At 52.0% G+C, this 27,221-nt stretch overlaps 8 protein-coding genes across 8 annotated transcripts; 5 read left to right on the top strand and 3 right to left on the bottom strand.

Annotated features, from left to right (window-relative positions):
- On the bottom strand, positions 1 to 2,306 carry BD324DRAFT_628622 (hypothetical protein). Its single transcript, XM_022016128.1, has 11 exons — positions 1,853 to 2,306; positions 1,679 to 1,794; positions 1,568 to 1,617; positions 1,420 to 1,509; positions 1,290 to 1,361; positions 1,139 to 1,240; positions 1,000 to 1,089; positions 802 to 948; positions 586 to 750; positions 344 to 541; positions 1 to 294 (listed from the first exon to the last, which is right to left on the bottom strand). Exons 1-11 carry the CDS (start codon positions 2,218 to 2,220, stop codon positions 160 to 162), a joined length of 1,533 nt encoding a protein of 510 aa, XP_021870481.1. The 5' UTR covers positions 2,221 to 2,306; the 3' UTR covers positions 1 to 159.
- A 180-nt stretch (positions 2,307 to 2,486) lies between these two features.
- Positions 2,487 to 4,173, top strand: BD324DRAFT_651617 (putative 2-nitropropane dioxygenase; the record flags this gene model as incomplete). Its single annotated transcript, XM_022018362.1, has 11 exons — positions 2,487 to 2,520; positions 2,583 to 2,610; positions 2,687 to 2,773; positions 2,847 to 2,908; positions 2,979 to 3,175; positions 3,232 to 3,297; positions 3,354 to 3,458; positions 3,514 to 3,653; positions 3,716 to 3,829; positions 3,888 to 4,002; positions 4,066 to 4,173. 11 exons carry the CDS (start codon positions 2,487 to 2,489, stop codon positions 4,171 to 4,173), a joined length of 1,056 nt encoding a protein of 351 aa, XP_021870480.1.
- Positions 4,174 to 6,151: 1,978 nt separating this feature from the next.
- BD324DRAFT_491848 (hypothetical protein) lies at positions 6,152 to 7,840 on the top strand. The gene is made up of 8 exons (XM_022012935.1): positions 6,152 to 6,571; positions 6,621 to 6,740; positions 6,802 to 6,923; positions 6,981 to 7,071; positions 7,128 to 7,240; positions 7,309 to 7,529; positions 7,582 to 7,732; positions 7,780 to 7,840. Exons 1-8 carry the CDS (start codon positions 6,403 to 6,405, stop codon positions 7,804 to 7,806), a joined length of 1,014 nt encoding a protein of 337 aa, XP_021870479.1. The 5' UTR covers positions 6,152 to 6,402; the 3' UTR covers positions 7,807 to 7,840.
- A 34-nt stretch (positions 7,841 to 7,874) lies between these two features.
- On the bottom strand, positions 7,875 to 11,053 carry BD324DRAFT_651615 (hypothetical protein; the record flags this gene model as incomplete). The annotated part of the gene is made up of 13 exons (XM_022018361.1): positions 7,875 to 8,145; positions 8,188 to 8,280; positions 8,341 to 8,488; positions 8,535 to 8,614; positions 8,678 to 9,036; positions 9,087 to 9,116; positions 9,171 to 9,364; positions 9,407 to 9,453; positions 9,503 to 9,737; positions 9,788 to 10,157; positions 10,210 to 10,314; positions 10,365 to 10,940; positions 11,012 to 11,053. 13 exons carry the CDS (start codon positions 11,051 to 11,053, stop codon positions 7,875 to 7,877), a joined length of 2,550 nt encoding a protein of 849 aa, XP_021870478.1.
- A 235-nt stretch (positions 11,054 to 11,288) lies between these two features.
- On the top strand, positions 11,289 to 13,998 carry BD324DRAFT_580824 (putative cellulase like glycosyl hydrolase; the record flags this gene model as incomplete). Its single annotated transcript, XM_022013467.1, has 5 exons — positions 11,289 to 11,714; positions 11,769 to 12,426; positions 12,471 to 12,955; positions 13,004 to 13,173; positions 13,215 to 13,998. The coding sequence occupies 5 exons, from the start codon at positions 11,289 to 11,291 to the stop codon at positions 13,996 to 13,998; spliced, it is 2,523 nt and encodes an 840-aa protein (XP_021870477.1).
- A 255-nt stretch (positions 13,999 to 14,253) lies between these two features.
- On the bottom strand, positions 14,254 to 17,755 carry BD324DRAFT_628562 (Spc98 family-domain-containing protein). The gene is made up of 11 exons (XM_022016127.1): positions 17,550 to 17,755; positions 17,367 to 17,493; positions 17,285 to 17,317; positions 16,822 to 17,245; positions 16,716 to 16,774; positions 15,552 to 16,670; positions 15,332 to 15,511; positions 15,081 to 15,286; positions 14,915 to 15,028; positions 14,821 to 14,860; positions 14,254 to 14,770 (listed from the first exon to the last, which is right to left on the bottom strand). The coding sequence occupies exons 1-11, from the start codon at positions 17,711 to 17,713 to the stop codon at positions 14,303 to 14,305; spliced, it is 2,934 nt and encodes a 977-aa protein (XP_021870476.1). The 5' UTR covers positions 17,714 to 17,755; the 3' UTR covers positions 14,254 to 14,302.
- Positions 17,756 to 18,395: 640 nt separating this feature from the next.
- Positions 18,396 to 18,949, top strand: BD324DRAFT_491786 (hypothetical protein). The gene has a single exon (XM_022012934.1). The coding sequence runs from the start codon at positions 18,610 to 18,612 to the stop codon at positions 18,916 to 18,918; it is 309 nt and encodes a 102-aa protein (XP_021870475.1). The 5' UTR covers positions 18,396 to 18,609; the 3' UTR covers positions 18,919 to 18,949.
- An 851-nt stretch (positions 18,950 to 19,800) lies between these two features.
- Positions 19,801 to 27,073, top strand: BD324DRAFT_645965 (SEN1 N terminal-domain-containing protein). Its single transcript, XM_022017616.1, has 12 exons — positions 19,801 to 20,281; positions 20,320 to 20,903; positions 20,941 to 21,353; positions 21,402 to 22,708; positions 22,746 to 24,347; positions 24,392 to 24,607; positions 24,646 to 25,373; positions 25,426 to 25,540; positions 25,580 to 25,942; positions 25,979 to 26,219; positions 26,259 to 26,762; positions 26,809 to 27,073. The coding sequence occupies exons 1-12, from the start codon at positions 19,938 to 19,940 to the stop codon at positions 26,824 to 26,826; spliced, it is 6,435 nt and encodes a 2,144-aa protein (XP_021870474.1). The 5' UTR covers positions 19,801 to 19,937; the 3' UTR covers positions 26,827 to 27,073.
- Positions 27,074 to 27,221: the final 148 nt, after the last annotated feature.

Below are 27,221 nucleotides of genomic sequence, written 5' to 3'. Positions count from 1 at the left end.
TGCGAAGCTGAGTTGCAGTTTTTCCAATCTTCTACATGTCCTCGTTGTCGTATCATGCCATGTCACGTCATCCGCTGTGTAAATATGCTACAGACAAGGGGTCGCCTTGACCAACCTCCCGCAATCGTTCTGAACGATCTTTTGTGGCCAAACCCCACACTAGAACCCGGTATCGGCCATGTTGCTCCCTACTCCTCTCACACGACCGGACTTCCGTAGTCCCGCTTCACGGTCCTCTATACCCGCCCCACGAGACTTCTTGCCACCTCCACTCATATCGTGCATGTCAAGTTGCTGTAGTAACCTATCAGCACGAGCTCAAGATTGTATGACTGCAACTCACCTTGCCTAGATACGTATCTGACAATCCCAATGACTTGTTGCCCGCTGACAGATCCAGCTCCAACCATGCATCAGCAGCTTGAGCTTCTGCAAGCTGACGAGCGGTCACCTCAGGACCAGCGATGGTGTGTTCGTGGAATGTAATGATGGGCGAAGGTTCGGAAGGTGTGATGGAAGCGGCAACTTCGCCCGTCTGAATCTGCGCGGGGAATCAGTCAGCCAAGAGAGCTGAAGGTAACATACCATTGCTTGAAGGGTATCACGAGTCAATTGTCCATTCGGACTGTCATCCTCAACCTTGATTGCGAGCTGATCCAGGCGAAGTCGAGAAAACGTCTCTCGGACTTTGAGGATCTTGCGTTTTGGAGCAGATGCAAGGACAGCTTGCAACAGACCCTCATTAGCATCCTGTATTGCATGCACGTCAGCTGTCATGGACGACGAAGGAGGCTGACTGACCTGCTTGAAGTCTGGGCTTTTCCCTGCAGCTTGTACCGCTGCCCATTCATGATTCTCAAACGCCTTGGCGAGTTGGGTGTAAGTCTCAGCATTCCGGTCGATGATTCGTGTAACGGCACTGGAGATATATTTTGGATACCGTAAAGTCTGAAATTGAGCGTGAGCCGTTTTCTGACCGATCTTTGGCAAAGAACTCGCCTTGCCCGTGACTATCAGTTCACACAGCATCGCTCGCTTCGCACACGCCAGCTGAATCGCGGAAGCGGCAGAGGTAGGTATACAGAGTGCCTGAATCAAGTCAGCGACTTGGTGACTGCCTGCTCAAGCTTTCGTTCACCATCACGAATCTCTCCGTGGCCCTTGCGTAGTCTCCTAAAGCTGCAAAGACCAATCCTGCATGATGAAAGTACGTCAAGACGTCAAGATATGTTGGGGCGCCCTGAAGGATGATATCAGAAGATGCCGTGGTTGGCCAGAACACAACTTGCCGTGACGAAGTCTCTCACTACCTCGTTGATGAGAGGTAGTGCAAAGTCAAATTCCCGGACGAGGATACAGCTCTGCAGGAGGAGAAAGTCAGATGATCAATCGATGGACAGCAAGCAGGGTCGGACTGACTTCGAGGATCGCAGGGAGGACGCCGGTGAACACCGTAGGGGGGTAAGAGAAGGATTGTATACCAAGTATGATGGGAGTGCAGAGTTCGGGCTGCGCGAAGTCGTCAATTGTGCAAGAGAAGAGGAGGAGAGCAAGATAAGCGACCCACCTTGCCGGATCGTTTACACAGCCTTTGGAACGACCAAGCTAGAACACCGACTGTATACGAGCGTGAGTGAGCTTGGACGACCATCCGGTTCAATGGTAGAAGCTAGCTCACGTCGTGATTTTGTCATTCGAATTTGCTCCGGGTCAAGTTGCTTCACAAACTTCATCATCCACACCATCATCAATTGATCTGATTCCGGTGCAGAAGAATTGTCGAATCGAGCGGATCTACACGAAGCGTATCAGTCCTCTTGGATCCTACATAGCTCTTTCACTCTTGACTCACAGGACATATACCAACGCTGCTGTCATCGCCTTGATCTCTGCATCTGTCAACTTGGACACATCGAAATCCTTCTGTATATTCGGCAACTGCAACAACATCTCCCCCTTTTTCATCTTCTGACTTTTTGTAGATCCTGTCTGTCCTTCTCCGTCCGCGATCCGATTGAGGACAGGAATCAATGTATCGCGAACAGCTTGATTGGTCGTTGTGGATTTCATCAACCTCAAGAGATCGGTGGATGTCTTGGGGAGAGAGATAGCGGAGGCATTTTGGGCTTGTGCTCGATTGGTTGAAGAAGAAGACGAGGAGGACGCTCCGAGAGGATTATTGAATATCTTTGAGAGGTCTGGATGTGCTGGAGCAGCCATGATGTCCTTGCGTCAGAGTGAGAGACTCAAAGACTAGACGTCGAGAAGCGAACCGTTCAAGGTGGAGGTGCGTGCTATGACGTGGCATATTCAGCAGTTTATCAGAAATATACCCGGTTATGAGCCTTGTCGGTTTGAGCCGATGAGGCGTGCAAGTGACCTTCTGGACCACCTCATTCATCGGATTGCATCCATCAAGTTCAACACTGGTTGGCGTCCCACTTTGAACATCTGTCCTCGATATCAATACAAGTAACAACATCATCATGTCCGTCATCAAGACACCTATCACCGATATGTGTGAGTCTCACCCTGGGGACCCTTTGAATTCGAGACAGAGCTGATCTCGAAGGTATTCACAGTCGGTATACAGCATCCGATCATGCTGGCGTGAGTCTGAGCTGCGGGTCTTGTGTCCTTGATCCTCGACCTGAGTCAGTCGCTGAACCTGCTTTCTGCTTTGCAGCGGAATGAACGTCGCCGCTGGACCTGAGCTAGCTGCTGCTGTATCTAACGCTGGAGGTCTAGGAGTGATCGGAGGTTTGGGATATACGTGAGTCGGATCTACCTGGCGAACCAAAGAGACGGAATTTCTGCTGACATGGTTGTCTCTCTGCTCCCTGCAGTCCCAAACAACTCCGAAATATCATCAAAGAGATCAAGTCGTCCCTCAAATCACCAGATCTGCGTAAGTATCTCTTCGCTCCCTCAGCGAACTATTTAGCTATCCCAAGTATTGACGCTGTCCCTGCTCGCAGCATTTGGAGTCGACCTACTCATCCCGTCTCTTGGTCCAAATGCCAGAAAGACAAACTACGACTATACCAAAGGACATTTGGATGAACTGTTGACCGTCATCATTGAGGAAAAGGCGAAACTGTTCGTTTGTGCCGTTGGTGTACCCCCAAAAGAGGCCGTCAAACGGTTGCACGACCACGGAATCATCTGCATGAACGTGAGGGTTTCCAAATCAGTCCAACATCGTTCGCTTCGCTGATAAACGTCTAACAGATGGTCGGTCACCCCAAGCACGTCCAGAAGGCTTTGGACGTAGGTATGGATTTGATTTGCGCTCAGGTGGGTCATCATCCAGCTGCTCGATCGCAACAGTGCCATGCTGACTCTGTACCCAGGGCGCCGAGGGAGGAGGTCACACTGGACGAACACCTTATTCTGTTCTCATTCCAGCCTGTGTAGATATCTGCAAGGGTAAAAAGTCCCCTTTGACAGGAGGTCCAGTAAGTCGGTCAGGAAGCAACAGAGTCGAATCCCCCGCTGATGTCTCTCCGCCAGGTCCATGTCATCGCCGCTGGAGGTATCTATGATGGTCGAGGATTGGCCTCGGCTCTCATGTATGGTGCTCAAGGTGTCTGGGTCGGAACTCGATTTGTTGCTAGTACTGAGGCTGGAGCGCCCAAGAAGCACAAGGATCTGTGAGTAGTGGCTCTGATTTGAATGAAGTGCAAGTTGGTTCTTGGCTTATGTCGCTCGGCAGACTCGTCTCCGCCGACCATGGAGACACCGATACGACTTTGATCTATACTGGTCGTCCTTTACGAGTCCGACAGACAGATTACGTCAAGAGCTGGAGAGGCAGAGAAGAGGAGATGTGAGTGGAGAACGTACCGCAATGTTGCATCAAGCATCCACGACCTGACCCTACCCAGTAAGAACCTTACGAGTCAAGGCAAGATTCCACACGAAGTGGAACTTGAGAAACACCCTGAAAAGTCCATGGAAGGCCGAATGTGGCTCATGGGAGAGGTCAGTGCGTTGATCAATGTGAGTGATGAAGACGGCAAATCATCTGTGAATTCGTGCTGAGTCTTCTCGTCTGCCTTTCAGGACATCAAACCCGCCAAGGAGATCATCGACGAAATGGTCAAGGATGCCAAAACGTGTATCGAGAATGGAGGCACACTGTTAGCGGGCAAGAGCAGGGCCAAGCTCTAAGAGCAGCAATTATTTTTTGCCTCTTGGAGCGGAGTAGTGAGGTTCTTTGATCTCAGGACGGTGCTTGTGTCACATGCACGTTCTTGCCACCTCTGCCATTTTGAGCGATACGATCCACAATCTCTTATCATGCCTGTTAAGCAAATGCATATCGCACCGTGACGAAGAACGGCGGAGAGTGAACTCTCGACCCCCTGACAAGCGAGTGTCAAAGGAGGAAGCTAAGGGTATAAGTGGTAAACGCAAGACAGACTGAGGTGATACAGTCTCATGCGCATTGTTTCAGATTGACACTCAGCCTATCTGGGCAGATAAGAAATGTGAGGTTCGTCTACTCTGACTCCCATCAAAAAGGTCATAAAGAGGGGGCGAATGTACTCACGTCGTACCTCGTTTTCGACGCACCATCAACCCTCGTACAGTTGGAAGTCACGACTACAACCATCATCTTTCAGATCTTTGACCCTTCTCGAACAAAGATGCCTGAATCACAGAGCACGCGCCTTAGTACGGCTACTAAGAGTGACGGATCGACCCTCATGTCTTGCCTCGATAGCCTGTCACACACGCTCAACACCCTACCGAGGTCCGTCCCTGCATCAGCATCTGGCCCACCTACCCTTAGACCGGGAAGCTGCACTTCAGCCCTGCGCGAGTTGGCAGATACGTTAGGTCGAACGTCTGATGTTCCCAGGTCTGTTCATCCGTCTGGAAGGAACGAGTAGATATGGTAGGACGATCTGTCCTGTGTCATATGATTTCGGCGGTGTGGCAGCCGGTTGGTTTCTCTTAAATGTAAAAATGCATTAGGGGTTCTTCGTGTCCCATGTTCGAAATGTACAGGCCGCTCCAGAACCATTCTCTTCCGTGGTAGAGGGTAGAGACCCCACATCCGCGATCTTTCGTAGCAGTCTGAGAAGATGTCATATGGAGCTGATTGGGCACGGCGGTGACTCTACACATCAGATCCGGATTGTCATGATTCCTCTGGTCCGACTGGTTGCCACGCCACACTCAGACCCTTCCTCCACACTCACCCTTTTGACTAGAATGACAGTCATTGGCAAGTTGACACAGCAGAAGGAAAGCGGGGATCAGGACCTTCTCGGAACAGTCGAGACGCTGCAATCCATTTGAGCTGATGGCCTTCTCCTCCAGCCAAGCTCTTTGGCTCCTCCAGCTCTTTCCTTGTTTTCTCTGCTCCTCCCTCGCTTCGAACGACTCCTGGGCCGTCCTTTCATCTTGAGTCCTTCTGTCGGAGAGCGAATTCAGCCGGTTATGGTTTTTGCTCTCCTGGAATTCTCGACGAGCAGAAATCCATCCGAGACGTATTTCTTCCTCCTCCAGAAGAGAGGTTCATAGAGGACGTGGCAAAAATCCACGACGATCATTCAAACACAACAAACATAACAACTTGTACCCAGACATGTCGTCCAAGTCAGGTGACGGAGTCGACCAGACCAAACAGGCTGATACCACGACGAGCCTTAGTACGGCAGATAACCAGAGTACCCAGGTCGCAGATTCTCAGGAGACGACAGAATCCTCAGTATGGTCTCATATGACTGGCATGATCGCTGCAGCGGGCGAGCGCCTGGGGAATTCGATGGACTACACCATCAGACATCGTGGCAGTCTCGATCCTGATGGTCCGTTCTAGCGGACCGAGGGAGAGCATACTGGGCTCTTCTCTGATGCTCATCGGCCTTGACTTTATCCTGCAATATATGACGCGGCATGATGTGCGGCTGGCACGGTAGCGCCGCTCCACACTACTCCAGGAATGCATTCCCCGTTACATCAAGGAATGTCTCTTTGCGTCCGCGTTCCAGGTGCTCGAACCGCTAGACACCGATTCTTGCCGAGGATACTTACATTGCTGATCACTGAACCTCCGCCCCTCCTCTTCCTTCTTCTTCCTGCATTCCCGCCGCTGTCCCGTGAGTATGCGGCTGAGGGGGAAATGTACACTGCAAGCTGTTCTCAGTCCCTTCAAGCCCTGGCTACTCATCGGGATTAATCGGACTCTTCTGCCACGTTGCTACTCGGTAAATATCGGGGATGACCCGGTTACCCCACACACCCGCAGATCCCATCACATAAATTAGACAAGAAGCAGGTCTCTCAACATTATCAACGTGTCTGCCTGTCAACGTGCAAATCACAGGCTGAGATCACGCCAGGGAGCTTCGAGTCGCTCCAACTTTGACTTGACAGTCCTCATTTACCATGCCTCAACGACCTCAGGAGCTGGTCAAGTACCTATCCACTCCTCTCCCTCAACTTCGCGAACAGTATCCTCCTGGAACAGGTGGAACTGGTCCACGAAGCGATTGGTCCGAGGGCACATTGAAGACCGTTCAGGTCATTGATGATTTCGAACAGCAAGTCAAAGACTGTACGTCTGGTCGAGTGTACAGTAGTTGTCCTGACGGAATGCAACGCAGACCTCTCCAAACAGACAAAGGAGCCTATCAGCCCACACCCGAATCACAAGTTCCCCAAGTTCTTACAGGAAATCTCGAGCGTCCCAAATGTGTTAAAAGCACCGGCAGATCTCCAGAAATGTGAGTGTAAAGCGGAACCCGGCCGAGGATCCGTGTCAAGCTTATGGATGCCCCCGTCAAGGTCTTTCCACCCTCCCCCTGGCAGCTGTAGGGTCTGTTCTCACTGCGCTCGATTCGGATCCGGCAGACTTTGAGCATGACCAACAGACGGGTAAAGCCATCGATGGTGCAGGCTATGAGAGCGTAAGTGGCCGCTTTCCAGAAATCAACTACGGCGAGTCATCTGACCTTCATGGTCAGGACGGCGGCGAACACGCACATGCGACTGCCCAACCTCTCCGGGACCAAAAGACAAAGCCGTGGCAATGGCGGTTCAACAAGTCCCCAATGGGTGAGAGGAACCAAAGTTGGAGGCTTCTAGCCTAGCTCAGCCCGGATCCATTGTAGGCTCCGGCGAGTTCCACTTGATCAAGCGGGACTCTGAGGATGTCAAACTGGTAGTTAGGACCATCAACTCCAGCGCATTTTCCGCTGAGGATTGGAAGGAATATGTCGTCTCCGTGAGTCATTGTGACACGCTGCTTCCCTCTTTTCTTTTCTTTTTCCCGCGACACTAACGAGACCCTAGGGATCTTATCACTACGACACGCGATCCCGTGCCTCGTGGTATTGGTCACGTTCGTGGGGTGCTACCAAGCGCCTCGGATGTGATTATTGGGTCTTGACGGACTGGCAACGATGGGTCTTTGGGAAGTTTGATACTCCAAAAGAACACGGATGGGTATCGCCAATCCTCAACTTTGATAGCGAGAACCCTTCCATCCTGCAAGCTCTTTTCTACTGGTGCAGGTAAGCTGGCGTTGCTGCAGCGTCACCGCCTCATCGCTGATATCGACGCGAGATCCGCGATTGGTGATACGAATGGCTATAAGGAGGAATTGAAAGATGTTTCCGGCTCTGAAAAGCTCTTCCCTGTCAATCTCGGACGCAGGTCGTCCGTCAAGGGCAAGGACGCCTCCGGGACCAGAGTCAAGAGAGCCAATGAGAGTGATGTGGGTACATCGTGTCCAGCTGAGTATCCTGACTGACCCTGGTGCAGATCGAGGAGAGTGATGTCGAAGAATGATTACGATCATGGGGCTTTTGAAGACGCGGGCCTGGGTATGACATGCATGAGACCGTATGCGATATCCATCACGGAGCGTCAAGCTCCAAAGGTCCATCGGCCCATACGCGTAATTCCCATTCACTCCCTATGCCCATCCCGGGATCCCAGGCACTAGGAACGAGCAAGTAGACACCCGCATCGAGCTTTGTCCTGGACAGTCGGACGCCCGATAGACTGTCGGAGTATGGACCAGAAGTAGCTACTTGGTCCCCTATTTGTCCACCATCTGACCTTTGAAATAGTGTCAGGTTGAGAGGTATCGGGCTGGAAGTGGGAACCACATGGAATAGTCTTGCCCTGTGCATGGGGTCAGACCTCTAGCAGATTGGACTAACCCACATCACCGTGCAAGCTTTCGGCAAGACCAACTCGATGTGAGGATTGCGACCATAAGATCCTCCGCTGGGTCGGCCGCCGGCGATCTGCTCAGTCCTAAGTAGGGGATGGAGGATGTCAGGACCCAAATAAAAATCCACACCGCGGCGCACCTACCATTTTCGAGTGAGAGTTCTGGAGTACATGCCTGCACCTTCCTGAGGGATAGGTTGCAGAGTCGCAGGCAGATCCGTCTCCACCATCATGTTGAATTTGCCAAGTTGACCTGGCTCAAAGGCTGAGATTGAAATGGTGTACATCCCAGCTGAGTCGTCATCAGAGAGTGAATTGGAATTCTGCGCAAACCTCACCCGACAAGTTTGCATAGTCGAGGAATGCAGCACCATGAGTGTATGAGCCCGAGTCTGCGATGAGCGACTCTTGGACAGGCCTTGTAGACGTTCAGGGAAGCTCGAGTTGATCATTACCAGGCTTGTTCCAGACCCTGACTCACTCTGTAACCAGACCAGTTTTACCCCAAAGCAACTTGACGTTCCAGGCTAGCTCGCTGATCCCGGACAACGTGATCCTGATAAGCGATTTCGCTCCGCCACGGTCACCAGGTGAGATTCTGAGCGCATACTGTGGATTATCTACCCAGCTTGGCCAGCCTGGATGTCCACCGCTATTGCGCTTAGTCAGATCACCCTGGATCGAAGTGGAGAACGCCAGTATTCGTGAGATGCGTTCCAGATTCATGGAGTATTGAGATGGCGCAAAGCTTCGAAGTGTAAAGTCTGTACGGAAGATACCTCGATCTCGTGTAGGGATGACGAGAAGCGAAGTGTTGGATCGACGAATAGTATAGCGATACTAGGGAACATTGTGAGGCGGGAAGACGTATGTTGGAAAATGAGACGTACCAGTAAGTGACAAGAGTTTGAGAAAGGAATCTGGGACAGGCGGACGAATTAGCTTATCCGACAAGGTTGCAACTCCCGGCTCACCGAGTCGGACGCTTTGGAAGGATGCAAGACTCCCTTGTCAGACGTCGTGCCTCCGAAATGTTCTTCAAAGACACGCAATGCGATATCGTCCAAAGGTCTGTCGTTGCTCGTCACATGCTGTGAGAGTAAGATCCAAACCTCTGACGATCCATCAGGTGTACCGGAAATGGACAATCGGTAGCGCGGAGCAGATTCTAAGGATCATCAGCCTCGACATGACCCATCTTAGTAATCACCACTTGGCTGAGACGCATCATCCAGCGACAGCGGCTTCTGCCATGACCTGAGAATAATCAGCGAAGTCACACGGGCTCGGCTCAGAAATCACATACCAGAACTTAGAGGCAGTGACAGGCATCAATTGTGGATTCCAGTTCAGGTTCAATGACTCGAAGTCAGAGCACAGCTGATCCCAAGTCTTCTTGAAAACGCCGCGAGTTTGGGGCTTGGGACCCATGGACAAGCGGTTCAGATCGTTCACCACGTCGTCAGAGCGCCAATCAATCTCTTGTCCGTGTCCTGGATCGTAAACCTCAACCAACCGTTCGCTACCTTGTTCGATCACATCTAGGCATGCTTTTTAGCGCGTGGAATGAGTCCGGAACGAGGAGACGCACCTAGGATAGCGTACGCATGTAAGGGAACTAGTCCATACTTAACCGTCTTGCCGGTCCCAATGTTCACCAAGATATGACCTTTCTGCCATGCTTCGTATAATCTTTTCCATTCCTTTTCTCGTCTGAATCCCTCGGACAGATTTACACGCTCCGGTATCCAACCAGTGAGCTCATAAACATCTGTCGAAGGATTCGAGCCCCGCATGGAGTACCCCCCATGAACCTTGAAGTAGGCTTTACTGACGAGCGGCATCCATGGGTGGGGATTATCCGTTGATGAGTTAGACTTCGAAGTGGACAGAGCACATGGAACTGGGTAGAGAGCGGCATCACTCGGCTTGGCGTTGGGAAGCAGCGCGTCGATGATCACCTGGGGATTGAGAGTTAGCTTCGTTCTGTAATCGTGGCGGGGATAGACTCACGCCTCGCCAAATCCCATTGAGTAAGAGTTTCACAACATGCTTGCGAGTTTCTGATCGTCTACTGCCACCTGTCGTCGCACGGGGATATAAAGCACTCTCCGCTAGCTATTTGGAGATTTAGTGTTCTCTGCATCAATGCTGAGCCCACCGCTCACGTTCGTTCCCCATTTACGGTTGTGCTCCATGCAGCCCGAAAGAGCAGCAACGACTGAACAGTCTGCACCGAGACCCTGTCGCGCCACCCATCTATCCGTTTTGTTGATGTCTCTCCCCCAATGGGAATCGGGCTGTGCATGCCACGAATGATCGAGCTTGGCCGCTTCATCAGTCAATTCAGGCTGGAGTCCGTCGATGTATGGTTTTGTGTCTCGAAGCTCAGCCTGTATCCCGTGTCCCTCCCAGATTTCAGCCTTGATCCCATTCAGCGTTGAGCTTCTGGCTTTGATCTTTTCTTCTTCCCCTTCATCCGTCATCAAAGCCTTTCCGACACTTCCACCGAGACTCTCAATCTTCTTCTTGACCTTTTCGGCTCTCTCCAGGACCAATCGCCATTTTTTTCGGATTTGTGCCTTGTCTTGCTCGGAAGCTGTGTGTGAAGACAACAAGGACGAATAGACCTCAGCCGCGGAGATGTACAGTGGGAATGCCTTGTGCAAAGTGGGCAGAGGGGAGACCGAAGGCGACAGGTTTGAGAGGGATGCTTCGGCTGCTACGGCCCGGCTGGCCAGATCCTAAAAGTCATGAGATCAGTTTCAGATGTGCGCAACACAAGGAGTGGATCACTGTTGAACAACAAACACACCTGAGCTTTCTTCAGGCCATCCTCGTATGACTGTTGTGTCATCTACGATACGCAGATGAATGGGAATGGACAAAGTGTCAAGTGATCACTTCGCCAAGCAAGCTCAGACGGTACGAGCGGCTTCGGATAAATCTCGGCTGAATATACCTTTTTCCCGTGACTGCTGGCTCCATCGACCGACGTCAGATAATATCTCGACCCACGTCTGTTGATTCTTTTCCTCTTTTCTTTCACATTCAAGTTGAACTTCTGGGTCAAGAAGCATCGAGTCAAAGTGATGGCTCCCGTCCCACAGCTCTCCCCGGCTACTGGGAAGCAGGTCCCGCCTTCCTACATCCACACGACTGGCTTCCACTTCCGCGACAATCACGGCCGTGCACTCCTGCTGCGGGGTGTAAACTTCTGTAGCAGCGGCAAAGGTCAGCCTAGTTGGCGGACTGAAGGATTCTGGGACGATGCGGAGGCTGGAAAGGCAGACTTCTCAAACCGACCGGTGAATCTTGACGATGGCAGTGCAGACGAGCACTTTGCTCGGTTAAAAGCCTGGGGTTACAACTTCTTGAGATACGTGTTCACCTGGGAGGCGTTGGAGCATGAGGGTCCGGGAAAGTATGACCACGAGTACATCGAGTACACCATCAAGGTCCTCAAGAAGTGCAAAGAATGGGGCTTCAAGGTGTTTATGGATCCTCACCAAGATGTTGTGAGTCGATGATGTCAGCTCGAGTTCATTTATTGACCTATCCATCGCATCAAGTGGTCTCGATTCTCAGGCGGATCCGGCGCACCCTTGTGGACACTTTATGCGTGTGGAATAGATCCTCGGGGGATTTCTGCCACCTTCTCAGCCTTTCTCCATCACGAGTACCCTTCCCGTGAAAAACCCGATCCCGCCTCCTTCCCTAGCATGATTTGGGCGACGAACTATCCACGAATGGTGTCCTTGACGGTCTTCACGATGTTCTTTGCTGGGAAAGCATACGCTCCCAAATGCATCATCGACGGTGTCAATATCCAAGACTGGCTTCAAAATCACTATTTGGACGCGGTAGCTCAACTTGCCAAGAGGATCGCGGATGAACCTGATCTTCTGGACGATGTGGTCATCGGATGGGACAGCATGAACGAGCCCGGAGATGGCTTAGTAGGCAGGAGCGACTTGTCTGTCGTACCAAAAGAGGAACGACTCAAGAAGGGACCCATGCCAAGCCCGTTCCAAGGCATGCGATTGGCTATGGGTCAGCCTGTCGAAGTTGATGTTTGGGATTTCTCGCAGCTGGGCCCAAAGTTGTCCGGAAAGACGGTGCTGGATCCCAAGGGAACCAAGCTGTGGCTCAAACCAGAGGACGAGGAGACCCGTGGAGGAGGAAAATGGGGTTGGAAGCGGGACCCTGGGTGGCAGCTGGGCACATGTGGTGAGTGACTCCCGCCACTTTGCGACATAGCTGACCCTCTTCAGTCTGGGCTCAGCACGGGGTATGGGATACGTCAACCTCTGCTCTGCTCAAGCGTGACTACTTCCGAACACATCCTACGGATCCTTCTCGGCCTGTCGAGTTTGTGCCCGACTTTTGGCGGACGCATTGGGTCGCCTATGCAACTCGCATCAGGCAGTATCATCCAGAAGCCATTCAATTCATTCAGCCGCCCGTCTTTGCAGTTCCACCTCACATCCCTGAATCGCTTCTCTTGGGAAGAGCATGTGTTGCACCGCATTACTATGACGGCTTGACACTGCTTACCCGTCATTGGAACTGGTTCAATGCCGACGCCCTCGGTGTCATCAGACACAAATATTGGTCAGTCTATCAGTCTCTCAAGGTCGGAGAGACGGCGATCCGCAACTCCATTCAGAGTCAATTGGGAATTCTCAAAGACGACACGAGGGATGTGTATGGATCGTATCCCACTCTGATGGGTGAGATTGGATGTCCATTCGATCTCGTAAGTGGCAGACTCAAGGTTGCAGCTTTCACTGACCGGCGCCTGTAGGATGACAGAAGAGCATATGGATACGTCGACGGAGGCCAAGGAGAAGGAGACTACTCGTCCCAGCAGAAAGCTTGGGATTGCTCGCTAAACGCTGCAGATGGACCCAATTGCCTCAATTGGACGCTCTGGACTTATTGCCCTGACAATTCTCATGAGTGGGGAGACAACTGGTGGGTGCCTTGGCCATGTCAATATCTGACCTGATTCACAGGAACGGAGAGGATTTATCTATCTGGAGTCGTGATGATCTCCGCGGTGGTCAAACGGTCACGACCGAGGGAGACTCGTCGTCGAAGGTTTCCTCAGGCGCGACCACAAGGGTCGAATCTGTAACCGGATCGTCGCACCGTTCTTCGACGTCCTCCGACAGTTCTCGTTCTTCCACTGGTAGCACCTTGGCGCCGGGTTCCAGGAGGACATATTCTCCAAAATCTATCACTGATGGTCAAGGCATTACTCCTGCGCTCATCCTTGATGGCGCTAGGGTACCCGCGGCAACATGCCGACCTTATCCTGTTAAGACTGTTGGAACACCTGATCGGATCGATTTTGACATTGCCACGACTAGGTTCCGCTTTTCGGTCCGCGTGGGATCAGAGGACGAATCGACCAACGAGATCTGCACAGAGCTCTACTTGCCTTATGTCCACTATGCGGCATCTCTCGCTGGTTTCACCGCGTCACCTTCCTCCTCCGTCAACTCATCCCGCGTCAGCTTGATGAATGGATCCTCGGCCAGATCCAAAAAATCAACTACATCTTCGACGAGCGCCTCTGAGTCCATCCTACCGCTTCAACTGAATATCTCCATCAAAGTGACAAAGGGCACATACTCTATCGAAGGCCAGACTTTGAAATGGCGATACCCCGTTCCCACCTATGGCGAGGAGACGTACAGTATAGAGGTGACTAGGAAAGGGGGAAGACTGCCACGGGACTCGGGGTACGTTCCTTCAAGATCGAGAGGTCTATGCCCATCTTGCGTGATTTCTTGATTGAACCCAAAATGAATGGCTCGTTGATCGATTGCTGTTTTGTTTCTCGCTCTTTCTCTCCCTTCCCCCCACCTCCCCTTTTTATCCCCACACCACATCTCCTTCTTACTCGACAGGATCCGACGTCATCGCCGTTATCGACCCAATGAATCTGCTGGGGAGGGAACGAGGAGCGTCTAGAGCCTGGAAATCATTCTGTATCCATATCTACCCCACTTGACATGTCTAGAGCAAATGCATATACTGTACACAAGATGCTATGATGCCAGGGATACAACATGGTGCGATACTACCTAAATTGCTATTACAATGCCTGTACCCGTGGTGTGGGCTCTGACTGGAACCTGTGCCATTCGTCTAAATACATCGATAACATGGCCCACTGCTCCCTCGCATCGTCCTCGGCGGACTGCGGCGCCCTGTCTGGGCCCTCTGCGAGAGATCTCACGGTGTCAATCATGCCGGCAATGGTCGTGCCCAGTTGGTTTTTCATGAATTTCAATCTCGCCCCAAAATCTTCAGCTAGCAGAAAGGACGAATCGCCTTCGATGAGCTCCGCCTCTTGATCACTTTCTTCGTCATCGCTCAACGGATCTCCTTCAAAGTGTCGTTCCCGTCTCGTGTTCGAGGCTTTCTTGGAAGGTGCGAATGGCTGCCGCTCAGGCTGGAATGTAGAGGCGACTGAGGTGTCGTTCATGTACTGGGAGTAGACCTTGCCCAATGTCGTTGTGAGCTCTAAGATGGACGAAAGCTGAGCGCGGAGAGCCTCCACCTGTCAGAATCAGCGAAAGCTACGAGTTCGTCCACTGAGTCTTGACTCACATCAGGGTGCAAGAGGCTCAAACGATGTACGAGTCTCGCACTTTGAATCAAATCAGTGATTGGGTTTGAAGCGCCACCTGCTGAGACCACTCACAATCTGAGTTCCAGATCGATCATTCCTTTGATTGATGTGATCGCCGTTATTTCTCGCCGATACTGCTCAGTCCGAGACTCAATGACATCTCGAGATAACCATGACAAGAAGATCCTGACAACCTCCGGTCAGCTTCACGATGTATCAATGGTCTTTGAGCACGCACCCGATCACCCAATTTAGTTGTTGGCGAAGTTGCCAGATAGACCTGATGTCAATTGTGGTACGAGCGTGGGAGATAAAGACGGCGTCCTGTTTTCGCGATTCGGCCAGAACATGTGATGCATAATGTAGTTGAAGGAGCACGGAAAATGTTTCGGATCTCAGCTCCATGGACGTTGGCGTTAACACTTGTGACAGGGGGAATGGCACCTGCAATGCGGATCAGTTTGCTCCTTTACTTAGGTTGCCACTCACGTCGTAAATGGCCCGGACATGGCGCATGGTATCAAACACTTTCTCCGTTGTGTTCCGGGCCTTCTTAGCCTGGATGCGAAGAGCCGAGGGATTCATCAATGTGCCTCCATGCTGATCGATGATCTCCCTTATGGAGCTTGAAAGAGTCTGAAAGTCTGTCCACTGTCTTTTGGACCCAATCTGTGATCAATCAGCATTCGCCATGTATCCTTAAGAATACCCTTTGGAAAAGTTCCGACATCCACTCGCTCATGACTTGGTGATTCTGCATGAAGCACAGTGACTCGATTGCATCCAGATGTGCGTCCAGCCCGCAATCCTCCTCCAAGGCTCGGCGGAGTTGAAACATTGTGAGACGGCAAGTTGGCGACAAATGATCAAAGATGAGATCGGGAACTGTCGAAGCCAAAAGTCGATCTCCTGAGGTGTTCAAGACTTGGAACAATGTTTGCCAGTCCTCCTTTAGCGGGGCATTATCGAAAGATTGCAGCAGGCCTCTCGCTTTGCCAGCCTCGAGTATCATCTCCTCTGTCCTTTCACCGAGAAACAAGGGCCAGCCGCCACTGCCAGTGACATATCCATTCGCCCAAAAGTCCTCGTCGGTCCATGAGATGTCGCGATCTCTCTCGATACAGAATTCTTTGTCCAAGGGCTTCTCGTCGGTCAAAGAGACTCGGGTGTCGTCATGGTAACGGAGACCCGATGGTATCGGCATGCCTTCGCTTAGCCAACTGCACAGCATGCTCCACATAGGCTCAGCGGACATGATGAAGACTCTCGTGAGCGCCTCTGATAGCTCCGCAGCACTGGCAGGCAGCGATAGGATGGTAGTATAGATGTCATTCAGAAGATCAGTAGGTGGGTCTCCAGGTTTCGGCAACAGAGAGTCGAGTCGGGAGAGAAGGGTTCCGAAGTGTCGATCGAGATCTAATTTGAGCGACATGGGTGATGCTGCGGGAGTTGACCTATCCTCATCCACTTTGACGCCTCGTAGTAGCCCGATCTCGTTTCCGCCTATCCATTCAGCGTACGAAGTCAGGATCTCCTGAAGCGCATCTGCGAATGCTTGGTGCGTCTTCGACGTCTGCGAAGCTTTCCGCGATGAAAAGGCTGAAGAGCTAGCAGTACCAGCTACGAAACGTCGTATCCTCGATCCAATGGTTGCTTGGTTCGCGAAGTGATCCACAATGCTTGACAGCGCTGCGCTTGACATGTGCGCCACCAATGGATGACCAGAAAGAATCTGACAGGCGCCGTCCTCGTCAAAGAAGAACAGTATGCCGGGTCGTCCGTCGAGGGCGAAGAGGAGCTCTCGTTGTAGAGCCAGACTGGAGATAACCTGATACATTTTAACGGAAGAACTCTTTGGCTGGATCACCCTCACCTTCCTGGGGATCCTGCTGGATTTGGAAATCGCTGCTTCAAGCTGAGCAGTCGTCGAGCCTAGAGAGCGTCAATGAGGGCCTTTGGACACCTCTATCCTTGCTCACGCGTGGCCAATGACCTCCAGCCGTGGGTATGAGCAGATAAGGGTTCAAACGACTGGCCCATGTTGATCCAGTAGTATTTCTCCTTGAAACTGGCTAGACTCCGCTGGGCTTCTCGCAGGCGATCCTCTTGATCCTGGATTAGGCGACCCCTCAGCAAGGTCTCTAGGTCCGCCGTCCGACTTATGCGATCGGTGGATGGCGTCACGAGATCTGCATCAGATTCTGAGGAGGAGGATTCGCTGTCTGTCCAACCATGCGTGGCTTCTTGTTCATAACCTCGGCCCCAATGGGCACCGGTAAAAGGACCCGACATGATCACTTGGTAAAGGACTTCATCCGCTGTCGGGCCTGACGGCGACGCTTTGTCCAGATATGACCGAGCTATCCTAGTGGTTTTGGACGTCGGGGGTTGAGCGAGGCTCAGCTGGCCGAGTAAGCGAATAGAGAATGGCTGTCATCTCACCAGGAAGTGTATATGATCCGGTAAGTTGCCCATCTAGACGACTTCAACGCGCCGACCCAAGCTTCGGGGGATTCGAGCTCACCTTGATCGCCATTTCTCCCTCCCATGCCGAAGAATCTGTCAATCTCCGGCTCTGTAGCGTACTTAATGCCTTCTCTAGCGCATCGGCGACATCGTCCTGGACCTTGATTCGCAGCGTGTTGATGATCCTGCTCGGATATTCACAGTCAGTCGAGCTCTTGCCCTCCCTCCCTCGCCGACGTACCCTCTCAATGGACCCTCGATATCACTCCACTCCTTGCGTGATGCACCCCGAGATGGGTCTGCGATCTCGCGTACGACATGCTGAGAAAATGATTCCACGTCAAGGTCGGGGCCGATTTGCTGAACAAGCAGCGAAGCTTGCTGAAGCAGATCTGGATGAACCATGTCACTCCATGTTCATTGCTCTGCGGCACTGGTCGACTGAATGTCCTTCAGAAAATGTTTATTAGTCGCGTCGCGAACATGATGCATTTCTATGTCGCACGTGGCGGAGTTGCGGACACTTAACGCTTTGAAAGGTTGGTGATAGGGGTCTAGGGCATGCATAAGATTAGGAGATCATTAAAAGCACCATGAATGATCCTCAGGAGACCGGTAGAATGCTACCGCCCTCAGTAGCCTCTCGTCAGGCAGAGACCTAAATGAAGGTCATGAATCTGTCTATCCAATTCCGGATGCTCACGAGATTGCCGGGCAATCCCAAGCCCAAGGGACCTCCGCCTGATGCTCCAGCTCCGTTGCCGAGTCCCAGAAGTCCACGAGGCTCGGAAATTTCATCAGAACTTCGCTCAGACACGGCAGCGGACTGAAGGTCAGCCACTGTCACATGTTTGGCTCACCTCAAGCTGAGCCATGAGATCATCATCGTCATAATAGCCGTTGGGCATGTCCCTCAAGTGAAGCAGAGAGCCGTGCTTCCCATGCTGGCCGTGGCTGGTAATGTCGAGACCAGCATGAAGGAGGTTTCCGTCACCCTTGATGAGCGGATGAGATCGTTTTTTCAATCCTAGGCCAAGCAATCCGCCAGACTATCGCCTTCAGCAATGGTTCATGTAAAGACAACTCACGACGCATTTCTTGTTCCTGATATATCCATATCTACCGTTGGTGATACAGTCAGATCCATCTAACAAGTGACCGTTCATATTGTTCTGGTCGATCTGAATCGCGCCATCCAAGACTGGAATGCAGATCCCGTCGTGCCAGTATCCTTGGCCGTTCTGGCCAGCGCAGGGCTCCCCTTGGTTGATGGATAAAAGTCCACCTCTGGTGTTCATCGAATGGGGAATCCTAACGCAATTTCCGAATTGCATGACTCCCGGAGCTCCATTCACAAGTTGGCAAGGGACCCCATCTTGCTGCGACTCAGACCGAGCAGCGACTCCAAGGGGAGACTGAGAGACTCAGCTCGTTTTCCACGTCCGGCTCACCAGGACGCAAAGCCCATTGTTCATGACACCAGGCTGTCCTCCGTTGAGGATGCACCCGTCTCCATTTCCGTATGTCGGTCCATGAGGAGCTCCATAACCGTTGCCTATGAGTGCATGACCACCGTTGAGCAGACCAGTGCCGAGCAAGCCGTTGCCTAGAAGACCGCGGCCCTGAGGCATCTGTTAGACCCTTCAACAGCTTATTCTCACCTCGACGGTCGGCTCGGGCACAGGTGCTGCTGATGCAGCACTGAAGAAGAGAAGAGCGGTTACGAAGAACATTTCAAGCAGAGAACAAATTCGTTCGGATGAAGAAAAGCGACAGCGAAATCAAAGAAGGATGAAAGAGCACCTGGCCCGAAGAAAAGTAGCTATGAGAAAGATGACAAAGACAAGAGGAAGTTGCTGAAGTGAATGGGGAATGCAAGACCTTGACTCTGACCCGACCTTTATAAGATTAGGTGTGGGCGAATGGAGAACTTGTCATTCGCCCAGCCTCATTGTGCCCGATATTGTTTACCAATATCTCGCCGCTAGCCATGATCACGCATGTTTGGAAACGAGGCGGGTTTCAGAAATCGAAAGCGGATCCCAAGGGTCAGAGGATAGGAGCAGAGATCGAAAACGATACCGTATGCATCAGATCGTATCACTCATCTCTCACATGGCTATCAAGCCCCATGGTCACAGGTCGTGGACCCTGCGAGCAATCGCCGGAGTCCTGGCGGTCTGCCAATCTGACTTACACCAGACACGAAACAACACCCAGCAACATGCGACAGCTGACGTAAGGATCTGCTCCTCGGTGACTGTGCATATCTCATGAAGATGTCCTATCCATGCTTCTGGGTTCAATTTTGGAATGGAAGCATCAGACTGAGGCCATGTCGGTCGTTCATGGAGCTCTCGAAATCGGTGAACAAAGCCTACATTGCAGTGCCCACCAAATGTCAGCCATAACTCTAGCCGGGCTGCTAGCTGGAGGGCCGCGCTCGGTGATGCCACGTGACTTTGTCGCGCGCGATCGATTGAAGCTGAAATGACTCTATCATTCAAATCCACCAAGACCCTCTTCATGAACAGATAGACTTCACGACAACTCCTCCCTTCGCATTCTCTAAGCCTCTCTGGGGTCTTCAAATGGTGACTTGAGCACTCAAAGCCTCCCTCGGTACAAAATGTCGAGCTCGGGAGCTCAAGGGGACGAGCATACGTCACATCGCATACAGGCCATCCTTGACGAAGTGATCTCTGTGTCCAGCGGATTCCCTACCGATGAAATCTCGTCCGTATACAAGTTTCTCATGTCATCCTCTGGAGGCTCCGCTTCTGGCCGACACTGGTACTGCGATCGGGTCAAAACCGAACTGCATCGTGAGGCAGCTACCTTCCTACTCTACATCATCGCGAATAAACGCAAGGATGAAGCGGCGGTATTTATGGATGCCTTGGAGGAGATTCTCAGATCATGCGAAGCTTGCTCCAGGCGGTTCAGTGGGGTCAGACGAAGATTTCAGCAAAGGTTCGTGATGCCAACGAACGAGAGCTGACATTGGCAAGATATCTATCCCAGCGCACCTCTGAAGCCCAATCTAGATTCTTCACCGTCGTCGATAGATGGGAGGCGGAGTTTATACTCAACGAAATGCCTCAATCGTCTCAGATACAAGGCACTTCAAAGTCTATCTCTCTGCTCAGCCAACCCATGCTGCAGCTCTTGTTTGGTCAGCCATCCTTGCTCAAGGTCGAAGCTGTTGGAGCACTCGTTGCTTCGGAGAGACTACCCAAAGATAAGTTGTCGGGACTGGCTTCCCTGGGTATAACGCCTGTGCTTGTCCATTTGCTATGCTCTTCGTCGCCCGAAACGAGGTCATGGGCTGGGACTTGCCTAGCCCTCACAAGCCAACATCCGCTGTCGTTGGATGATTGGAAGGGGACAGCCATCGCGGAGGAAATCCAGAAGCTAATCGACGACAAGCCAGATGCGAGTACGGATATGGGTTGGACTGCATTGCTGGATATCCTCAGGTCTGGCTCCCTCAGCCGTAATGCTCTTAGAGAAGGCTTGCTGTCGTCACCTTCGAGTCTGTCATCAGGCGATTCATTTCTGCGTACATTGTCAAAGCGGCTGGCTCAGGCATCAGGTGAGGCACCTCGCGAGCTCGGCTGAGCTGATGTCAGCTCTGCTGCCCAAGCTGGACGTTCTCAAGATGTTGTTGCAACTGTGTCCAGCCAAAGATTTATGGTCCAACGACTTGTCTCTGCCGAGTATCCTTTTTTCGGACATTACCCCAAATAATGCCTTTCGCCAGTTGCTTACGACATTTCGTGCGGCAGGAGACGTGGATGCCAATAGTGCGGCCAACGGTAAAGGCAAGGCCCGCGAGGTGGAGGAGACCACCGTGGGACCTCTTGCTTGGATACCAGACTTCGTCCTCTCGTTACTGGCACTCCAGCGGAACGTCAACGACAAAGATCACAGTGCTGCTTTCTCTGAGCTCCTGCCCAAGGTTGCAGCATTCTGCTTTCAGGATCTTCAAGCTGCCAAATACGAGATCAATGTGAGATCGCTCGCAGCTCGGACCGGCATCAAGGCAAGTTGACACTAGCTTTTGCACTGCACTCGTACTAACCTGGCTTAGATGCTCATCGATTTGGAGCGACGGCTAGGTCGAGACGACGAGAACTCGGAGCGGAGCTTGGACCGAGATGACGAGAGCCCAGCGCGGAAGAGCTTGCGTCGGGTTCTTGATGAACAAGCCAAGTTCATCACTGCCAGTGCATTCGACGGCACTGATCAATCATCGGAGACGCAAGTTGTGGCTAGACAATTGATCCAGATCTGTTTCCGCTACGACTGCAAAGACATCATTGAGACCACTTTGGGTCTGGCTATCATTGTGACCAAAGAAATGAGGCGGCAGAAGCAAGCAAGGAGGGCAGCAGAGAATGGAAACGCGATCCCGGCTCCAGTTGTCGCTTCTCATCTGCACAGAGTCAAGATCAGCGATCGATTATGGTCAGAAACCTACCAGCAGGTCAACATATCGAGCCCGGACAACTTGGCACTACTATTCGCCAGTGTCGCCCAGTGCGCTCACATAGATAAGCTCGATCGCTCAGGATCATGGGGCTACGACGCGCTGCGACTGGGAGCAGCGGTGGGTAGGGACGATTATCGCGACGCCAAGCATTCAATCAATACGGCGATCAAAATCTCTCGAGACGAGTTCCCAAGACTGTTGGAGTCTGTAGCGGTGTCGTGGAGCGATAGTCGGCAGGCGTCTTTCTGGAAATCGGATGAAGTTTGTCGGGCCGGAATCATACTGCTTTTGTCACCAGTTGAAGACATTCATAACGCCACAAGCAATCTCCTCCAACAATTCTTCCCGGAATCCGACGTCCGAAGCGATTACTTTCGTGCTCTTCTGCGCCATAATCCGATAGCATCCATCGATGGTTTGATACAGTTCTTGGACACCTTTGTACAGACCGGTTCTTTGACTCAAGAATCCTGCTCCCTCTCCAAATGGCTTGTGCGCTGTTTCACGGACATTCTCGAAGTTCTCTGTGGTCACGCTGGCGATGATGGTCCCCTTCTCCAATCGAGCGATTTCATCAATACGCAATCGTTAGGGCAATCAGCACGACGCAAAGTGCACGAGCTTTGGGATCGAATGTGTAATGCTCTTTGTGTCATCTTCAAGCGTACGCCTTCATGGGCCGACTTTTATGATAGGGAATTTATGGTGGACTGGATGCGAGATGCCTTGATCTTCGGGCGTCAAATCGCGGACTATTTCCGGTCCTTTGAAGCGGCTGCCTCTGACAACACGGAACATGCCTCACGAGGTCCATCGCCGGCGAAAGCCACACGAAGCGGCACCGAGCTCATCCAGATGCTTCAACCAGTCTTGAGAGACTTGACAACTTGGCTTCGCTTAAATGAGTAAGAATAGCATGCAGATTGTCGCTTATACCCACAGCAAGGAAACCCTCTATCAGGCATTCGAGCTCATCAGAACCATATTGGGCAGGATCGAACAGACTAATCCTGATTTAGGCAAGGCTCCGATCCTTGAGAATGCCTTGAAAGAATTGGACCGATTCAGTCGCCGGGACGGCAAATCATACGACAACAAGGCATTGGATGAGAGTCAGCTTTCAGAGCTTGCCGCGATGATCCAGCCCTTCCATCTGGTCTTTGACGTGGACGACGACGATACTGGGGATACGGGAATTACACCGCAGCCCGGTAGCAGTTCCCCAGTGGTCGTCGTGGAGCCGCCGCTGAAGCCACCCAGCAAAGATGCATTCGCTATCATGATGAAACAGTCGTCTCAGGGCAAGCCTGCGAAAACGAGTGAAATGGCGCCGGCCAAGAGACCCGAGGTGGTGGAAATTCAAGATGACTCTGACGAATTCGGTGACGATGATTTCTTGGAAGAGCTACCTGAGGAGGCTCTGCAGGCCATGGAGCGTAAGGCTGCCGCATCGACTGGCAGTCGGACAGGCTCTGTCGCCTCTTCATCTTCCGCTGCGGTCACAAAGACCTCCTCCAATCAGTCAGTTTTGCGCTTTCCTACGACTTTGGGCCAGACCCCGCGGCCACTTGGAAATCAGATCAGCGGACCTAACATGACCGGATCAAGGCCGCCGGCCCAGAAGCTCAATATGCACGTTGGTTCCTCGCTCGCCGGTCCACCGAAAAAGTCGAGCTTCAAATCGCAATTCATGCGGGATATGCAGGCAGAGCACAAGTTGGCGTCCGCGGAACGTAAGCGCCAGATCGGTGGGATCGTGAAGAAAGTCCCGGCTGCGTCCAAACTTGGCTCTGGGCTCGGAGCGTACACTGGAGCTCGAAAACCGGTCTCAAAGCCAACTGTCGACGACGACACGTCCTCTGATTCATCGCAATCGGACGACGAAGCGGGACTCGGCGCTCTGTTGAACAAGCAGAGGGATACACCTAAGAAGCCGGGCCGCGTCCTGGTCGAGAGGCGGCCTTTGAAGACTATCCAGACCATTCAGATTCCGAGCTACCAAGATGCAAGGGAACGACAGCGTGCTGAGCAACACGCGATGCGTCAGCGTCTGAAGCCTGATCTCACACGACTTGACCGGTATATTCTTGCTTGGAATCCTGAATATACCGGAGAGGACGCCCCGCATCCTCCTGCCTCCATGAAAGACCTGGCCAAATTAACAGCAGTCCCCACGACATTCCCGGCGGGAGTCAATTCATATCAAGCCATTATGCGATCGCTGTTCCTTCAAGAGCTGTGGGCTCAGTTCAAGCAGGAGAAGCCGTCGGCGCCTCCCATCCCAACGGAAATCAGCATGAGATCGTACGAAGATGAATTCATCGATATAGAGCTCTCTGTTCAGGGTCGAGTACCGGAAGGGTTCTTTATCAGTGAATTGAATCTGGTAATACTGCAGCGACCACAGTGCAAGTCGATCATCGCCAAGGTTCAGGATTTCAAACGCCGATCCAAAGACACCATGTTCAAAGTCAGGATTTTGGGATCCATGGATCAAAAAGAACTGCATATCAAGAGCAAGTGGTTTGTCCAAAAACACATGTCGTGAGTCAAATGCTGGAAAAGCTTGGCACTCACCTGCCCTGTAGTCTCAGTACGGCTCTCCGCGAGTTCGGGGCTTTGCAAGGTCTGCCATATTATGGAGATCCCTTACTTTTAGACATCCTTCAGGCCAGAAGTGCGACCATGCCCTATCTCTCTGAAAGGGATATTGCAGATGCTCAAAAAACTTACAACTTGAACGAACCCCAGGCTCGGGCGGTTCTTGGAGCGCTGGACGTCAATGGCCTCGCTCTCATTCAAGGGTAAGTCGCAAAAGGTGCATCATTTGCTGAAAGCTAAGTCCCCCTGGAACCGGGAAAACGAAGACGATCAGTGGTCTCGTCGGCAAATGGATGTCTGAACGACCCGCGCTGATATCAACGGATCCTGGAGAGAGGAAACCACCAAAATCTAAGCTTTTGATCTGTGCACCGTCCAACGCAGCCATTGATGAAGTGTGCAAGCGTCTCATCGATGGAGTGCCTGGACCGAATGGAAGGCGACATCAGCCAAATGTAGTACGAATAGGTATTGACACTTCCGTCAACATGGCGATCAAGGACGTCTCCTTGGATAGTCTCGTCGAGAAGCAGGTCACGGCTTCGACAGCGGCCAATGGGGGTGGCGGTACGGAGTATGGTCGATTACAAGCTGAACTGGAGGCTGTCAAGGTTTTTTTGCAGCAGATCCAGAAAAAGGTCGATATTGCCCCTGAGAACGAGAAAAAAGCTCTCGAGAATGAGAAGCACGCTCTCATGCACCAGCGGACGACATTGGGTCACCAGCTCTCGAGAGCGAAGGATGCAGCCAGAGACGCCACCAGACATCTTGAGGGTGCAAGGCGTGCTGCTCGGGATGATATTTTGAGCAAAGCCGACATCATTTGCTCTACTTTGTCGGGAGCAGGTCATGACAGTCTCGCTCCTTACGCCTTTGAGACCGTCATCATTGATGAGGCTGCCCAGGCTATCGAACTGAGCTGCTTGATCCCGTTGCGCTACGGTTGTAAGCGGTGTATCATGGTAGGAGGTGAGTTTCCCCGTTTTGTTTCCCAGAATACATTCTAAGATGACTTGTCTAGATCCCAATCAATTGCCTCCGACAACAATCTCTCAAGACGTAGAAAAGTTCCACTACAACGAGAGTCTTTTCGTCCGGATGGTCAAGCAATCGTCGAAGAACGTGCAATTGCTCAGGTAAGTCCAATGTCACAAGTAACCCTAAAGCCCTTTTAGCATTCAATATCGAATGCATCCGTTCATATCAGAACTCCCATCAAGAGTTTTCTACGATGGCAAACTGCAGGATGGTCCGAATATGGCAAAGAAGACTGCAGCCGTCTGGCACGAAAGGAACGTGTACGGTCCTTACCGTTTCTTCAACGTCGAGGGTGACGAAATACGTGTTGGCACATCGACGAAGAATACTGCCGAGGCCCTTGCCGCTGTCGATCTATACCGAGGTCTTGAGGAATCCTTCGGAAGCAAGATCAACCTCGCTCTGCGCATTGGAGTGATCACGATGTATAGGGAGCAACTGAACGAGATGAAGAGCAAATTCAGGATAGCCTATGGCGGGGATATAGAGCAGAAGATCGAGTGAGTACCTCATTTCGATATGGCTGACATGTCGAGGTTCAACACTGTTGATGGATTTCAAGGACAAGAAAAGGACATCATCATCCTATCTTGTGTGCGATCTGGAGCATCACTCCCGAGCATCGGGTTCTTGAAAGATCCTAGACGAATGAACGTTGCTTTGACCCGTGCAAAGAGCTCTCTCTTCATTCTAGGGAATGGCGCCACGTTGGAACGGAGCGATCAGCGATGGAACACAATCATTTCTGACGCGCGAGATCGGGGATTCTTCGTCAATGTTGGTGGTTGGGTTTGGCTATCCTGACGCTTGTTGCAGTACACCTCCGCCACTTTCGCGCCTGCTCCTGCCCCTGCGTTACATACAAACGTTTCTGGCACACGCAAAGAGAAGACGAAGCTCAAGCGCACCGCCAGCGACATGTCTCTGGACGACTCACCCGATAAGGAAGTCTCAAGCATGTCCAACGTATATCGAAAGGTCAGCAAAAGAAAATCTCCTGCCCCTTCGCCGGTCAAATCCGAGTCCTCTTCCATGCGACCACCAGCGGGATTATCTCCAGCCAAGAGAAAATCTTCGTCGGAGAGCATCTCGAATAAGAAGAATCGTGACCCAAAACCCGCCAAGTCGCATAGTTCGGACTTCGAAGGCCGGGACAAGGCTAGCGACGTCGCTCAGCCTGTCAAGTCGGCTCCGCTCATCAATGCAACCCCAAAAGCTGTGCCCATTCCTCGACCTCCTCCACCGAGGCCGTTTCCTCAGGCACCTACCATGGCCAAGCCGAGACCACCGGAAGAGACCATGTTCATCAAGAAGAAGAAGGTGCGCTGCCAGTGCCGTCATTTCTACCACGCTGATGTCTCGTTAGAAGCCCAGACCATCCTAATCTCTCGCACGACGCATGAGCATTGCTATTCGGCTCATGCCACTCCATCGCATGATCACACGCTTCAGTCAAAACATCCACCCGAGCACAGACCCTGCACATCGTATCTGTATGCATTTATGCAAGTTTCGAATCAGTATCTCCTCCTGGACTGTATAGGTTCGCCTTATCGTCCGCGCTCAATCCACTGCCTTGACCGACTTTGCTCTTGAGACCTGCCTGTGCTTTTCGCTTTGCTCTGGCTTGCAGATATGCTTGCTTCTGCTCGTCAGTTAGGTCTTCATATCGAAGCTGTCTCTTGGTGCTATCGCTTCGGTCGATGTTGGAAGATGCCTTAGCTTTGCCCTCATTCTCATCCTCTGCTGTCAACCTTCCCTCACGGGATCCTGGTAGTG

Source organism: Kockovaella imperatae (assembly GCF_002102565.1).
Source record: "Kockovaella imperatae strain NRRL Y-17943 chromosome Unknown BD324scaffold_8, whole genome shotgun sequence".
Taxonomy (NCBI): domain Eukaryota; kingdom Fungi; phylum Basidiomycota; class Tremellomycetes; order Tremellales; family Cuniculitremaceae; genus Kockovaella; species Kockovaella imperatae.
The sequence above is the reverse complement of the archived record's forward strand: the minus strand, read 5'-3'. Positions and strand labels throughout refer to the sequence as shown.